The sequence below is a fragment of the Leptonychotes weddellii genome, chromosome 12 (genome assembly GCF_054177405.1).
Source record: "Leptonychotes weddellii isolate Sample4059 chromosome 12, ASM5417740v2, whole genome shotgun sequence".
In the NCBI taxonomy this organism is placed as follows: Eukaryota; Metazoa; Chordata; class Mammalia; order Carnivora; family Phocidae; genus Leptonychotes; species Leptonychotes weddellii.
In genome coordinates, this window is record NC_138380.1 from 91,932,181 (window position 1) to 91,945,563 (window position 13,383).

The window sequence follows — 13,383 nt, forward strand, 5'->3', positions numbered from 1 at the left end:
ATCATGTTTAAATTTCAACAAACAAGATTTTTACACACATAATTGCACGTAATCAGGCTTTTATTCCCACTGCAGGTCCAAGGACAGAGGGCATGGCCGTGTTTTATTCTGTTACTGTTCTGGAAGCTGTCATCAGGGGCAGGGCAGATGGTGGGAGGCAGAAGCGTGAGACTGTGTGTCTGTTCCCGGAGTTATATTTAGCATGTCCTGCCCAGACTGCAGAGCATATGGTTTGCAAAGCATTCAGCCGTTTCTTGGAGTTGGGGTCATTTCGGTGGCAGCGTGTGACCCTGCGTCAGCCTTGGGAGCTTCAAGGGACCCTCCGATTGCTCAGCGCGTGTGAGTTGGGGGCTTCCACCGAGGGCGGTGCTTCTGCCCTCCGAACGGAAAATACGTGTTGCTCGGAGCCAAGCTGTGGGGTTGTTGCCTCAGTCCCTGCTTCAGGGCAGCCGTGTTCCCAGAGGGGTCCTTCTCGGTGGGGACGCCTAGCACGCGGGTGACGGGGTGGCAGGTGTGTCTGTCTGAGGGCGGGGGCTGACATCAGGCCAGCGGAGGCTGGAGGTGGGCAGGTGCGGGAGCCGGGAAAGCGGATCCCGGTGGATGAGCAGAAGGCATCTCAACGGACCCGCAGGCCTGCCCTGCCCACGGCCGGGGATCCCCTGCACACACTGAGAGCCCACCTCGCCGAACGGATCTCGGACGGTGCTCAGCTGCCCGGGGGAAGTTTTCCTCCCAAAACTGAGATGCGGAGATGTACTTCTTGCTGCTTTATGTTCACATAGCAATGGCTGGTTCACGGCCCGATACACCCCGTAGTGTCATGGTCCCCGGGACGTCACTACAGGAAATGGGAATCATTCAGGATCCTGTTGGAAACCTTCTGAGGGCAGTCATGCTGTGAAAACTCAGTAGGGTCTTTTTAAAATCAGTATTGAATGTAACCCATTTGTTACTAGAATCCGTTCTCACTGTCCTTAGACCAAACATCCACAGATATTTGGCCTCGATCTTGGGAATCCTGGTGAGACTTCGGTAGCGATACTGTGTCTTTGGAGGCGGAGCAGGGCCCAGCGAGCAAGGTGTGAGAGCAGGGAATCTTCCCCGAAAGCCCCTGTTGGGTCTGGTCAGGGGTAGCCCCGAAGCTTCCCCGTGGGACGGTCTCTCTGCCTGCACCCCGCCCGCGAGGGGCCGCCCAGCCTCCTGCACGACTCCCGTGCCCCCCACCAAGTGCTTCCAGAGATGGTCGGGAAACCTACCGCGTCTTCTCTGCATTAGACGTGGGACCCCGTGCACAACGTTACAACTCTGTGGCGCTAAAAGGTTTGAGGCCTTTGCAGACGCTGAGCCACCCTGCTGCCTTCCGGTCAGACATCAGCAGAACCTCAGAGACCACGTGGTTGCAGAAGTGGGTGCAGACGGCCCGAATGGCTCCATGTCCTCGAACCCACAGGCGGGAATGCTGGGAAATGACCGCATGTCGACCGCTGCGTGGACACCGCGAGCCAGGCGGGCGCAGTCTCCACGCGTTCCGAAAGGCTTGCGGCGGGCTCGTTTATAAAGCATGAAGGACACCCACCCCGGGCCACACGAAGAGGACAGCGAGCAGCGTGGAAGGAATTCTTGCTTCTGAACATGTGATCGGTGTGCAGTTTGCTTCCCTCAGAAATGGAGAGAGGAGACCCCCGGTCAGTGGCAAAGCCTCTCGTCTTCCTCACGACCGCCTCAGCTTGGAGCTGCGCGGGTCTGGTCTCCAGGTTCTTGTCCAGCAGGAGGCCCTGCTCACACCTGGATGCAGAGCGGGCTCTAACCTGGCAAGACCCCAAACGCTCCGGAGAACACCCAGCTCTCATTTCTTTCCTTTCCATGCAAACTCTTGGAAGAGAAAACACTAGGTGCCCAGTCCTTTCCGTGACGACAGCGACGGAGGTGATTGCAGAGTGGGCACACGGAGGTCCCTCGATGGCAAGTGGATTAGTCAGTGTCCTTCCCTGGCGCCAGGTTGAATCGATCTTCTTGCTCAGAGCGCGTTACGTCCTAAGAGAAGGGATCCTTTCTCCCTGGTGAGAGCTGGTTTGTGGGGGGTGGGCGCTGCCCCCTCTGCGCTGACCGCCCGGCGCTGTCCCTCCTCGGGCTGACAGAGCGGCAGCATGGGTAAGGACTCTGGGCTGTGCTGGTCTGCGTGCGCGCGTTCTGTCACTTACGGGGGAGGAGCGCGAGGCCCCACCACGCGGCCACGCAGCCAGGACAGGGCGTCAACTGGTGCAGCAGGTGCGGCGGCCCGAGATCTGGTGGAACCAGGGAGGGGAGGGGTGGAAGGACACCGAGCAGGATGTGCCCTGTGTGATGAGCCCTGAGGAGCTGGAAAGGGAGGAACAGCCTCGGCGTGGAAGGATGCCGGGCAGAGATGTGCTGGCCGACAGTTTGAGGGACACCAGCCGTGCCCAGACCCTGGTTTGTCAGCCGTCAGCCGGGGCAGGTTGGTGCTGGCTCCCCGCACGGTCTGGATGAGGTCTGGCCGTTCTCCGCCTCCTCAGCCTCCAGAGTTCAAATTTCACTAAACCTGATTGCACGAAACCCCGCCCTTGTGTTTACATTGCCCTGGCCTTTTTGTGGAATCAGAGTCCCCAGCTTAGCCCAGAAGGTCTTCCACCTTGTGCAGTAGCCCCAGAGGGCGGCCGGGGCCCTGCAGGGGAGGCACACCTCCACTCTGCGTGCGCGGGAGGCTGCTGTTCTGGGGGTGAAGACTTTCTGCATGGAAGAGTGGGGCCCCCGGGTGCAGCCCGGACACGCTGCTGGGCTGTTTGGAAGGAAGGTAAGCAGGGAGCGTGTGCGCCCGGGTTGCATGGGTGTGTGTGTGTGTGTGTGTGCGCGCGCGTGGCCTCTGCCGGGCTTCATAGACCGGCGTCAGAGCCCGGTGCTTCCCTGAGACGCGCAAACCAGACCACCAGAGGCTCAGACGGTGCTCCCGGGAAGACCGGACCTCCGGGAAGACCGGACCTCCAGGGTTGAAGGAATCGGTGGAGCGCAGGCTGGCCGAGGGAAGCCGGTTCGCGGCTGAGAGTCTTCCTTGTGTGCGTCTTCTCTGGGAGAGGCAGGGCAGTGGTGGTTTGGAAGGGGGTTCATGCCCGGCCCAGGTGAGCGAGCCCTGATTCGGCTGCTATGGTCGCCTGTTCTCCTGGCCTGCTGGGTCTGGAATGTGTTTTCACAGTTAGGAGTGCCCACGGGGGAACGGGTCAGAGGCTCCCCAGATAAGCGCCCTGGGGTGATGGGCCTGCGCCAGGGCGTTGGCTGGGAGCGGTGCTGTGCCGTCGTGGCTGGGTGGGGGGAGCGCTGCGTGCCCCAGTGCCCTGGTGGCCCCAGCTGCGAGCCGCTGGGCCCTGCGGTGGGCGCGCCCCTTCCCGGAGAGGCGGCTCCGGCTCTCTCTCTGTCTCTTTTTTTTTTTCCCTCCTACTCTCTGTTTCTCCAAGAATTTACAGCCTGCCTCCTTTCTAGAGAACGTTTGGCCAGAGCTCATCTTGGCTCCGGAGGGAGCGGTTTCCAACAGCCTGGCTTGGCAGGCGAGGTGCCCCTGCCTTCCTGCTGCAGGCGCCTTCCAGCCTTGCGGGGGCGGGAGGGGTTCGGATCTGAGTCTGGGGGCCCGGGCAGTGCTCACTCTCGAGGTGAGAAGGCACAACCCGAGAAGCCCCGTCCCGCGATGCAAGTATTTCTGGGGCCCGGGGTGAGAAGCCGGGTTTCCTTTCGTGCCCCTGTGGTTCCTAGCATCTTCTGCTTTTAGCAAAACAGAAACTAAGGTAGAGGAAAAGGGTGGTTTTCATATCACCCTGTGACATATCAGACTCGTCGCATGTCTGCTTTCGGGGATGAGAGGTCATGTTCTCAAAGGCCTAAGTATGGTCATCGCTTTTGGCTCTTAATTGACACTGGAATGAGAAATAATTCGATATAAATGCAGGGCAGCCTTTAATTAGCACAGAGGCAGGATCCTGTTTGAATAAAATGAAAGCAGACCTCATTTCGGGAGAGGTTTACGAGGGCTGCGGTGCCGCATGCCCGAGAGGAGAGACAGGTCTCTGCGTGGGTGACTTGGTGCTTCCCAGCACCCCCAGGAAGGACACCTTCCTGGCCACCCACTTCTCTCGCTTGTGAAGAGTGGCCCACAGCCCCCCGCAGTCCCCCGAGGGAGGAGGCGTCCTGGGGACACTTCCAAGACCACCCGCGTCTCCCCTCCGAGCAGGAGGATGCCTGGGGTCCCCCACCTGCTCACCCCGGTCCCCTGCCCTGGGCCCATCCCCCTCCAGGGTGCCTTGCTAGGTGACGAGCCCTCTGGGCGCCAGAGGCTGGGATCTGGGGGCACCGTCTGTACGACGCAGTGGACCCCGAGACACTCGCCGGACGCCAGAGGTGTGGACGCAAGTGGGTGTCACTGCAGAGTCCGTTCTCAGAATAGAAAGCTGGTCAGCTCATCGCCGCCACTGCATCTGGTGGCCAGAGTCCAGGCAGCAGGTGCAGGAAACGGGGTCTCTAACCACCTGGGCGCGGGACGCTGTGTTACAGCTGCTGACAGCTGGAGGCAGCCGCTCCGACATAGGGCCGTGCCGGGGGGTGTTTAGGACAGTCGGCGTTGGCAGTTTGGGTCAGGTCAGACGATGACTTGTGGAACTTTTGGAGAAATTCTAAAATTCCAGCTTTTACTTTAGATTTCTATGAAAAATCTGTTTTTCAACTTAATTCCCGCAGGATAAGGTCCGTTGAGCTGAGTTACGCCTACTCCTTAGCCAGATACGCTCTTACTCCCCAAGCTCTGGGCCCAGAGAAGGCAGGCCCGAAGTGTAGCCGATTCCGGAATCTGTCACCAGGGCAGGAAGGGGACGTTCAGGGACAGTGTTCACCTTTGTGTTGGTCTCGTGAGATACCCCCCGTGATCTCTGGGGGGGCTCTCCTTGAACTCCCCTTTGCTGTCACTTCTGCACAGATAAGGAAAGTGAGGTCAGAGAGGTTGAGTAACTCACCCAAGGTCACACAGCTGTGGTCAGGATTTTTAATCAGGATTCGAGCTCAGATGGATTGTGGCAGAAAGCCTGGAAGGGAGTGGAGATGTGCTCGTCAATCAGTTATCCTAAGGAGAGGAGCGTTTTGAGCACCTCCTGAGGTCTAGGAGGAGGAAGGAAGGTCCCGGAAGAGAGGTGGGGGGAGGGAGCCACTATAGTTCGGGCTCATGGTGCACCGAGTTTCTTTTCGTCTTGATTTCACGACTGGTTTTGATCCAGGCATCCCTCACCTCTGGTAGAACGAACTCTATTCAGCCTGCAGTTGACTTTCTGTCCCCAACCTCCCACCACAGCCAAAATACAGGACATTTCTGTGCCCCGAGTCGCCCCTGGTGCCCCTCCGCACCTCCCCTCTCTGCCCCAGAAGGTCAGGCGGGAGGTGTGTGACTGCACGTGAAGGTGGATGCAGGGGCGGGGTCCTCTTTCTCCTTCTTTGCTGGGAAACCTGCACGGGGCAGGTGGGGACATGGCGATGAGGTGGTTGGTCTGGCTGTGTGGCCTGAGGGAGTTACGTGGAGGGGAGCTGGAGAGAGCCTCGTGGGCCGCAGGGAGGCAGCGGTGACCGTCCCCAGCCAGGTGGGTCAGGGCGAGGAGGGAGCCTTCCCTTTCCCAGGGGCTCGTGTCCCCATGGGCTGTGGCCGCCACGGGAGGGAACCGGTCACGACTGTGACACAGGAGCCCACGGTCTGCCTGGGCGCGCGCCGCTCTGCAGCCTAGAAAGGGGACACAGAACTACCACCGCCAACCCCGCAGCCACGGAATGGGGGACTCAGCGGACCAGGAGCCGCGTCAGGAGCTAGGGAGGAGAGCACGGCGGGCGCCCAGGCGGTTCCCGAGGAGGGAGTGCAGTGTGTGGGGGGAAACTGCACAGAAAACATCCAGGCGAATTCCTTTCCTAAATTAAATTGCTAATTTCACCGAGGCGGTTGGTTTAGGACGCCAGTGTCTTCAAAGATTGGGAAGCACGGACCTGGGGGGCGGGACAGAGGTCAGGGTGCGTCCCGGAATGCTCTCTCCCATGCGATGCCGTACAGCCTATGTGAGCCTCTGTGCTCTCATCTGCAAAACGGGTTTTCCGATTCCTGCTTCGTAGCATTGCTTTGGGAATTCAGTGAGCTCCATCCCTGGGGCGTCACCCCCTCCTCCCCCACACATAGAGGCTTGGTCTTCAGAATGTCATCCCGTTTGCTGGAGGACATCTCCGCATCTCTGTTCTTCTGCGGACACAGCCTCCCCTGACAGCCGCCACCCTGGACGCGCGCGCCTCCTCGCATCCTGCTCCCTCCTTCTGCCCCTGTCCACCCATCGGATGCCTGAGATGTGCCCGCCACCCCGTCTCCTCTTGCTTCTGTCCTCGTGCCCCGGCCTGGTCTGTCCTGAGCGCGCAGTAGGGATTCTGCGGAGTCCTCCTCTTGCATCTGTGTTAGCAGCCCGCGGCTGGGGCGAGTGCGTGGTTCCCTCGGGCGGACAGGCCTTGGGCAGTTTCCGCTTGTCTCCGTTGCAGACTTGCAGGGAGGCCCCTGTTAGCTCTTCTGAAATGAGAACTGGCTTTGTAAGGGAACCTGATGCGACAGTGGCAGGTGAGATCCGTGGTCAGGACGCGGGAGACAGAAAGGAGTCCAGGGAGCTAAATCAACCTGTCAGGTTTGGTCTCTGGTTGGAATGGACTTCTGTTGGAAGCGGGACCAGCAGGCGGCTGAACCAATCACAGATCAGCCTGGAAGGAGGCGGAGTGGGGATTCAGCCGACCCTTTGGCTGATTTTTGACGCACCTGTACGCACAGGTGGGGGTTGCTTAATCTGTTAATATTTTGGTCTCCCCCACTTTCTTGCATTCTTTTTGAAATGGTGGAGTGCCTGCTCCCTCCTTGTGGGAACGCCCCCTCTCAAGGTCAGGTGGGGGTGGGCGGGGCTGGGGCGGGGTCTGCGGCCTCCCGCACTGCTCTGCGGGTGTTGTCTTCCTTCTTGTTCTTTTCCACATGATAAACCGTCCTGCTGTGTCATGCAGCCCTAATCAGAGCTGTATGTACATTCGTTTGATTTTTAACTAGGCCCTGGCTGCCTCCTTTTGAAAGGAGCCCTGGGTTCTGGCCGGTGGAGGGGTGGAGGCAGAGAGAAGGGAAAGGTGACACGGAGGGGGAATGGCTGGGGGCAGGGGGCGCTGGGCCAGTGAAGGCTGTCGTCCCCGTGTCCCCAACCGAGAAGCTGTAGGCAGAGTAAGCCCCCGGCTGCACCTTCTAGAATTCTCCGTCCTTGCCCCCACACCCACCCCACAGGGGCCACTCTGTAGAGACTGGGTTTGGAGATGGGTTTGGAGAAGGTGCAGAGCTTCGAAGCCCGGAGCCTCCTTCCCTGGAGCGGCCGTGCCCTCCCTGACCCCCGGGGGTCGGTGGCGGCACCGGGGACCCGGCACCCCAGCCCGAGTCTGGGCTGCGCCTGGGCCCTGGAATAATACTTTCCACCTGTCTTCCAGACCCCGGCCACATGCCAAGGGGCCCTCTGCCATCACTAAACAAGGGTGCCCCTAAGGATTGAGCAAAGCCTCTGGGGGCTCCGCACAGCGGGGACGAGGCTCCTGTTAGTTTCCTGGGGAGGGTTCGGCAGGCGGCTGCGCGAGCCCCTGAGTGCAGCGTCCACGCCGGGTGTCGGGAAGCACAGCGGCGGCCCCACGCAGGGGAGCTGGTCCTCTCCCGCGTGCGGCGCAGGGACAGGCCGCCCGCAGGTGGGAAGACTCAGCTATGCGGGTTTGAGCAAGGGGAAGGCAGGCCGGTGCGGGAGACAGGAGTGGCAAACACACTGTGCTGTTGTTACGCACCCACTGCATGCCCCCCACATTGTCGCACACCTGGGCCAGCGCCCCGGGACTTTTGGGCGCCCCTTGGGCGTCTGGCCCGTCCGCCTGCCGACGGGCACGTTGGGCCACCTGTACGTTAAGCACGTGTGTGTTCTTGGGCGTGTTGGAGCCTCGGTGTGGGCGGCCTCGGGTACCTCTGCGGCGCGTGCAGACCAGCTGGCCACGTCAGGAGCCGTGGCTGTCGCGGGCCAGGCTCACGGTGGGGGCCCCGGGGCTGCGGGCGCTTCTGCCCTCACACCGTGATGCTCTGTGTTTGTTTCGGGCTGGTTGGTTGTTTTCAGTTCTTTGGCCCACTAAGGTAGAGGAACTTTCCAGAACAGCCCCCCAGTCTTTCTTGTGTGAGAACATGCTAGAACATTGGTTCTCTTAGTTACTCAGTGCCCACCAGGTACCAGGGTCTATTCCCTAGTTTGGGGGGTAACACGGGTGCTCAAGCCCCCAGCCCTCCCGGAGCCTGTGTTCCCATGGGGGACACAGTGTGTCTGGATGTGGGTGTGCCGAGGACGGAAGCCCCCCAGGAAGCCCTGCTGAGGAGGGTGGGGGAGCCAGGACAGAGAGCAGTGGAGGCAGGGAACAGCAAGAGCAAAGGCCCTGGGGCAGGCGCAGGTGTGTGACTGCTGGGGTCTGGGAGCAGCAAGGTCAGGCTGGAAATGAGGCCTGGAGGCAGTGCTGGGCTCCATCCACCGTGGACAGAGCTCTTCTTAGTGATTATGGCCTGTTGGCCACCGCACTAAAGATTGAGATAATCACTCTATTTCGTAAATGAGGAACCAGGGGCTGGAACAGTCTCAGTATGAGCTGAAGGCACGGAGCATAAATGCAGGATGGGAATGCAGGCCATTGCGTTCCTCCCACTGAAAAACCAGTCCGGTTCTTTCTTGTGATAGTGGATGGAAACCTTTGCTCAGAGTACTGGGTGGGGGCCAGACGCCCCTTCCCCTTCCCTCATCCTGTGGCCAACGCCCCCCCCTCAAGATCACAAGTGGGTGTGTCTGGGGGCACATCCCGTGCCTTTGGGAAGGTCCGAGCTCCTACAAAGGGATCGCAGGTTTGGGCAGGTCTGTCTTGGGGCTTCACGGATGTGGATCCTGTTCCTTCCCTGGAGATGTAACGTGAGTCCTGTAATCCGTGTGCATGGTGGGGAATTCAGGTGAGAGCCCATGCTGGAGTTTGTCTGCATCCCATCCCGGTGCTGCCCGTGGGAAGGCCCCTGAGTGGCCCCCCCTTCCGCCCCCAAGAGCTGCAGATCCAATGTCCTGAGTGCTGGGCCTTGCGCAGAGTGTTGGGTCTGCGGTAACCACGTAGCTTTAACACGTTTGTTATTCTCTTGCGATGGCTCCTGCTAACAAAAATAATGATAAGGGTACTCGTGACTCCCCAGGCAAGGGGATTTCCTGCCCTTCACCACATCGTGCAGACCCTTCCTCGTGGTGCTGGCCAAGGGGTTCTAACTCAGGGCGATTAATGGGCACTTTTGCCTAGTGTCCCATTTTAAATTAGAAGAACTTCTGCACCACTCCTTCCTGGCTTCCTTTTTTGTCGTTTGAGTCATGGTGTCCGTGCGTTTAATTGGGATTTAGGGAGGACTTGGAAGTCACAGTTGCGGCGGCATGAGATGCACGTCTAGAATGCACGGATGCCCGCCTGGCTGTGCTCCGAGCCCTCCGGCACCGTCCTGGTGGGGTCTGATTCGCACAGAACAGAGCCCGGGCCGAGAGCCGCCCCTGGCCTTGCGCTCTGCTGATGGAGGGAAGGCGTGTGCTCGGTGGGGCTTACGGAGGTGGGCACCTCCTGGTGCCGGGGGCGGGGTGTCTCCCACAGAAGCCGAGTTGAACGCATGCTTTTTCAGGCCCCTCATCTGGGAGCCGTGGGATCCGGGGTCTCTGCGGGGTCCTCTGGCGTGGATCCCACAGAGCCGCCTTTCCGCTGGTGCCCAGGGTCCAACAGGCCTGGGCTGTGGTCCTACCTCCGCCTCCCAGCAGGTTCCTGACCTCGGCCAGTTTCAGATTCTCGTGGAGCGTCAGCTCTGTACGTTTGAGAAAGGAACACAGGCTGTCCTGCGATAATCAGAGCGAGCTGATGCTTGCCCTCTAGCAGGTGCTCAGGAATGCAGCTAGCGTCGCCCTGATGACCCTGAGTCTGAGTGCAGCCCCTGCCCGTCGAGCTCCCACCACTGGGTGTCGTTCTCGGGCGCTTGATGTATTTACGGGATCTTGTGGGTCATCCCCCCACCCCGCTCTGCTTTAGATGCGGGTCGATGGGGTTGCACACTGCCTTTGTCCTGCTTCTCCTGGGCACAGCTGAAACAGGAAGGAAGCCCGGGGTCATGCGTGCCATCCACACAAGAGTCCCCGATACCCCGCAGGTCTTGGTCCTGTGTCGTCACCCCACCATTTCCAAAACCGCTGGGAGCCGCTGACCATGCTGGAGCCCGGAGCCTGAGTCCAGGGCAGGTTCCTCCGGAGGCCCAGTCGCCGCGGGCACACAGTGGCTCCCAGGTGCCCAAAGAGCGTGGGCGCCGCCCTCGGCCGCCCCCTCGTTGCACTCTGCCGTGTCACCGTGGGAAACCACATCTTCCCGCCCCCACTCGCGGCCTGGCTCCTCTTTCCTGACTGTCCTGGCGGGCGGAGGCCAGGGCACAAAGATGTTCCCGGTGTCCTGGGTCCTGCTGTGCCTTCATCGGGCCTTCTCAGTGGAGGGACGCTGCGCTGTCGAGAAGTCTGGAAGCCTGGAGATGGGTTTCTGCCTCTTTCCCCGTGAGAGTCAGGGCCCTGCCCTCTCTACTGCACCCCACGCCCCGCTTCTTCACTCCTGGGGGTTTTGGAGCTCAGCTGTGCTCAGCATTCACGCAAATGACGAAATGAACTCTGAACCCTCAGGGCAAGATGACTCCCCAGTGCAGAGAATCCAGAAGGTTCTCTAAGTGATGGTTCTCTTTGCACAAAAAGGTAGAAAGGGTCCTGAGTCCTGAAGCTATTGGACTATCTGAATTGCTTTTGCTGATGCTCGCGTTGCCGGGGCACAGATAGACTTTTGGGGTCATAGAGAAGTACTCGTTCCGATTATGGTGAGCTGTCTGTTAGGAGTTCATTTGTTGGGGCAGATGCACACACATCTCCCGAGAGCCCGAAGCCCCCTTTTCCACCCTTGACTTACCGCCCGTCTCCCGTTTTTTTCCCCCAGTGCTGCACACGCAGGGCCCCGTCGATGGCAGTCTTTATGCCAAGGTGAGGAAGAAGAGCGCCTCGGATCCCGGCGTCCCCGGAGGGCCCCCTGCTGTCCCCGCCGCCGGCAGCCCAGACCACGGCGACCACACCCTGTCGGTCAGCAGCGACTCCGGCCACTCCACCGCCTCTGTCAGGACCGACAGGACCGAGGAGCACCTTGCCCTGGGGCCGAGGCGGGGCCTGAGCCCCCAGGAGAAGGCCGAGCTGGACCAGCTGCTCAGCGGCTTTGGCCTGGAAGAGTCTGGAAGCCCCATCAAGGATATGACCGATGCTCCCAGCAAGTACAGCGGGACACGCCACGTCGTACCTGCTCAGGTGCACGTGAACGGGGACGCCACGCTCAAGGACCGGGAGACGGACATCCTGGACGACGAGATGCCCGGCCATGACCTGCACAGTGTGGACAGCATCGGAACCCTGTCCTCCTCGGAGGGCCACCAGTCGGCCCACCTGGGCCCCTTCACCTGCCACCAGAGCAGCCAGAACTCCCTCCTGTCGGACGGGTTTGGCAGCAACCCCAGCGAAGATGCCCACGGCAGCCTCGCCCCTGACCTGAGCCTCGGCGTGGACCCCCCCCTGTATGAGCGGGAGCGGGCGTTCGGGATCCGAGACTCCAAGCATCCGCAGCCGGTGCTCCGGAGGCCCTCTGTGTCCTCCCAGACGCAGGCCTACGGACAGAGCGGCTACTCCACGCAGACCTGGGTGCACCAGCAGCAGATGGTGGCCGCCCACCAGTATAGCTTCGCTCCCGATGCCGAGGCCAGGCTCGCCGGCCGCGGCCCGGAGGACGGCTCCGGCCTGGGGCAGGCCCAGCCCAGGGTTCCGGTCACCCCCACCCGGGGGGTGGGCGGCAGAGTGGCCCTCCAGAGGGGCATGGGCCCCGCGCCCCCTGTCCCTGATGCGCAGCGGCCCCCTCCCGGCAAAGCGTTCAAGCCCAGATTTCCAGACGTCAGAGTCGTGAACGGGACTGGACCGGAGCCGAGCGCGGACCCCTCCCCAGGCTCACCCACCCTGGACATCGACCAGTCCATTGAGCAGCTCAACAGGCTCATCTTGGAGCTGGACCCTACTTTTGAGCCCATCCCCACCCACATGAACACGCCGGGCAGCCAGGCCAACGGCCCCATGCCCCCCGACAGCGTGGGCGGCAGGCTGCGGGCGAGCGGCCTGCAGGACGCGGGAGAGGGCCCGGGCAGGGCCTCCGTGCGGCAAGGTGAGTGGGAGTCCCACGGGATGCACACTTGTCTGCCTCTGTGTCTTACGGGACGGGGCCTTGCAGAGGAGTGCCGGGCTCGTCCTGGGTCTGGGGGAGGGCAGCAGAGGCGATAGGGGGGCCCCTGGGCACAGCCTTGTGGGGACAGGTCAGCAGCTGTGCACCTAGCTGGCTTTGCAGGGAGTGGGGGGCTGCTCATGGGTCCGGCAGGCCCCAGAGGGTGGAAGACTCAGGAGTGGGGAAGGATGGCGCGGATGAGGGAATCCCAACATGGGTCCCCACATTCATGAAGCCAGACACCCGGAGGGCACTGCTTGTCCATTACAGCCGCCCCAGCTGGCCCTGGTCCCCACACCACACGTTCCAGGGATAAGGGCCTTGCAGACCTCCTGAGTCAGCACGCCCCCACCGCTGCAGGGGTGCACTGAGCTCCCCACAGGGACTGTGCCCCTCATGTTGGGGTGGGGTCTGTGACTTGCTGTCCGTGTCGGGGAGGCATAAAGCTGTGGGGCCCCAGAGAGCTGGCCAGGTGTGCGTGGGGGCCAGCCAGCAGGCAGAGGGTGCTGGAACGGAGGGAGGGGGTCAGGGGCAGGGAACAGTATGTGAAGGCTGCGTGGAGAAGGTGCTTCCACACGCAGAAGATGGAGCCCGGCGGGCATCCAAGCCGGGGAGCCATGGATGTCTGGGGAGGCTGAGGGGGCTGCGTTCTGGACACCTGTCCGCTCTTAGGCAGGGGCCTGCACCCAGAGGCCGCCTAAAGGCTGCGAGCATGGTGTCCACGTGAGGCCAGGCTCTCCTGCGTTGGAATGTCAGCAGGCTCCCTGGGTCCCTGTAGGAGTGAAGACAGGAGGAGTCACGAAGGAGGGCGCGCTGTCACCTCCCTGTCCTTCTGCGTCTGACCCTGAGTGCCGCGCATCATGCTGAGCCCGTAACCCTGACGGACGGATTAACATTCACTGGCGGGGTTCTCTGGACCCCTTTCATCTCCTTAAGGCCCCTTGGCTGCAGGGACAGAGGCCCGTCTTAGAGTTGAGTTTTTGG

General features: G+C 61.3%; 1 protein-coding gene across 1 annotated transcript in view; it reads left to right on the forward strand.

Moving 5' to 3' along the window:
- Window positions 1–13,383, forward strand: part of TNS3 (tensin 3) — a 416,462-nt gene that overhangs the window by 106,178 nt on the left and 296,901 nt on the right. The window contains exon 17 of the mRNA XM_081799720.1: window positions 11,086–12,342. Coding sequence (XP_081655846.1) covers window positions 11,086–12,342 — 1,257 coding nt within the window. The remainder of the gene's footprint in view (window positions 1–11,085; window positions 12,343–13,383) is intronic.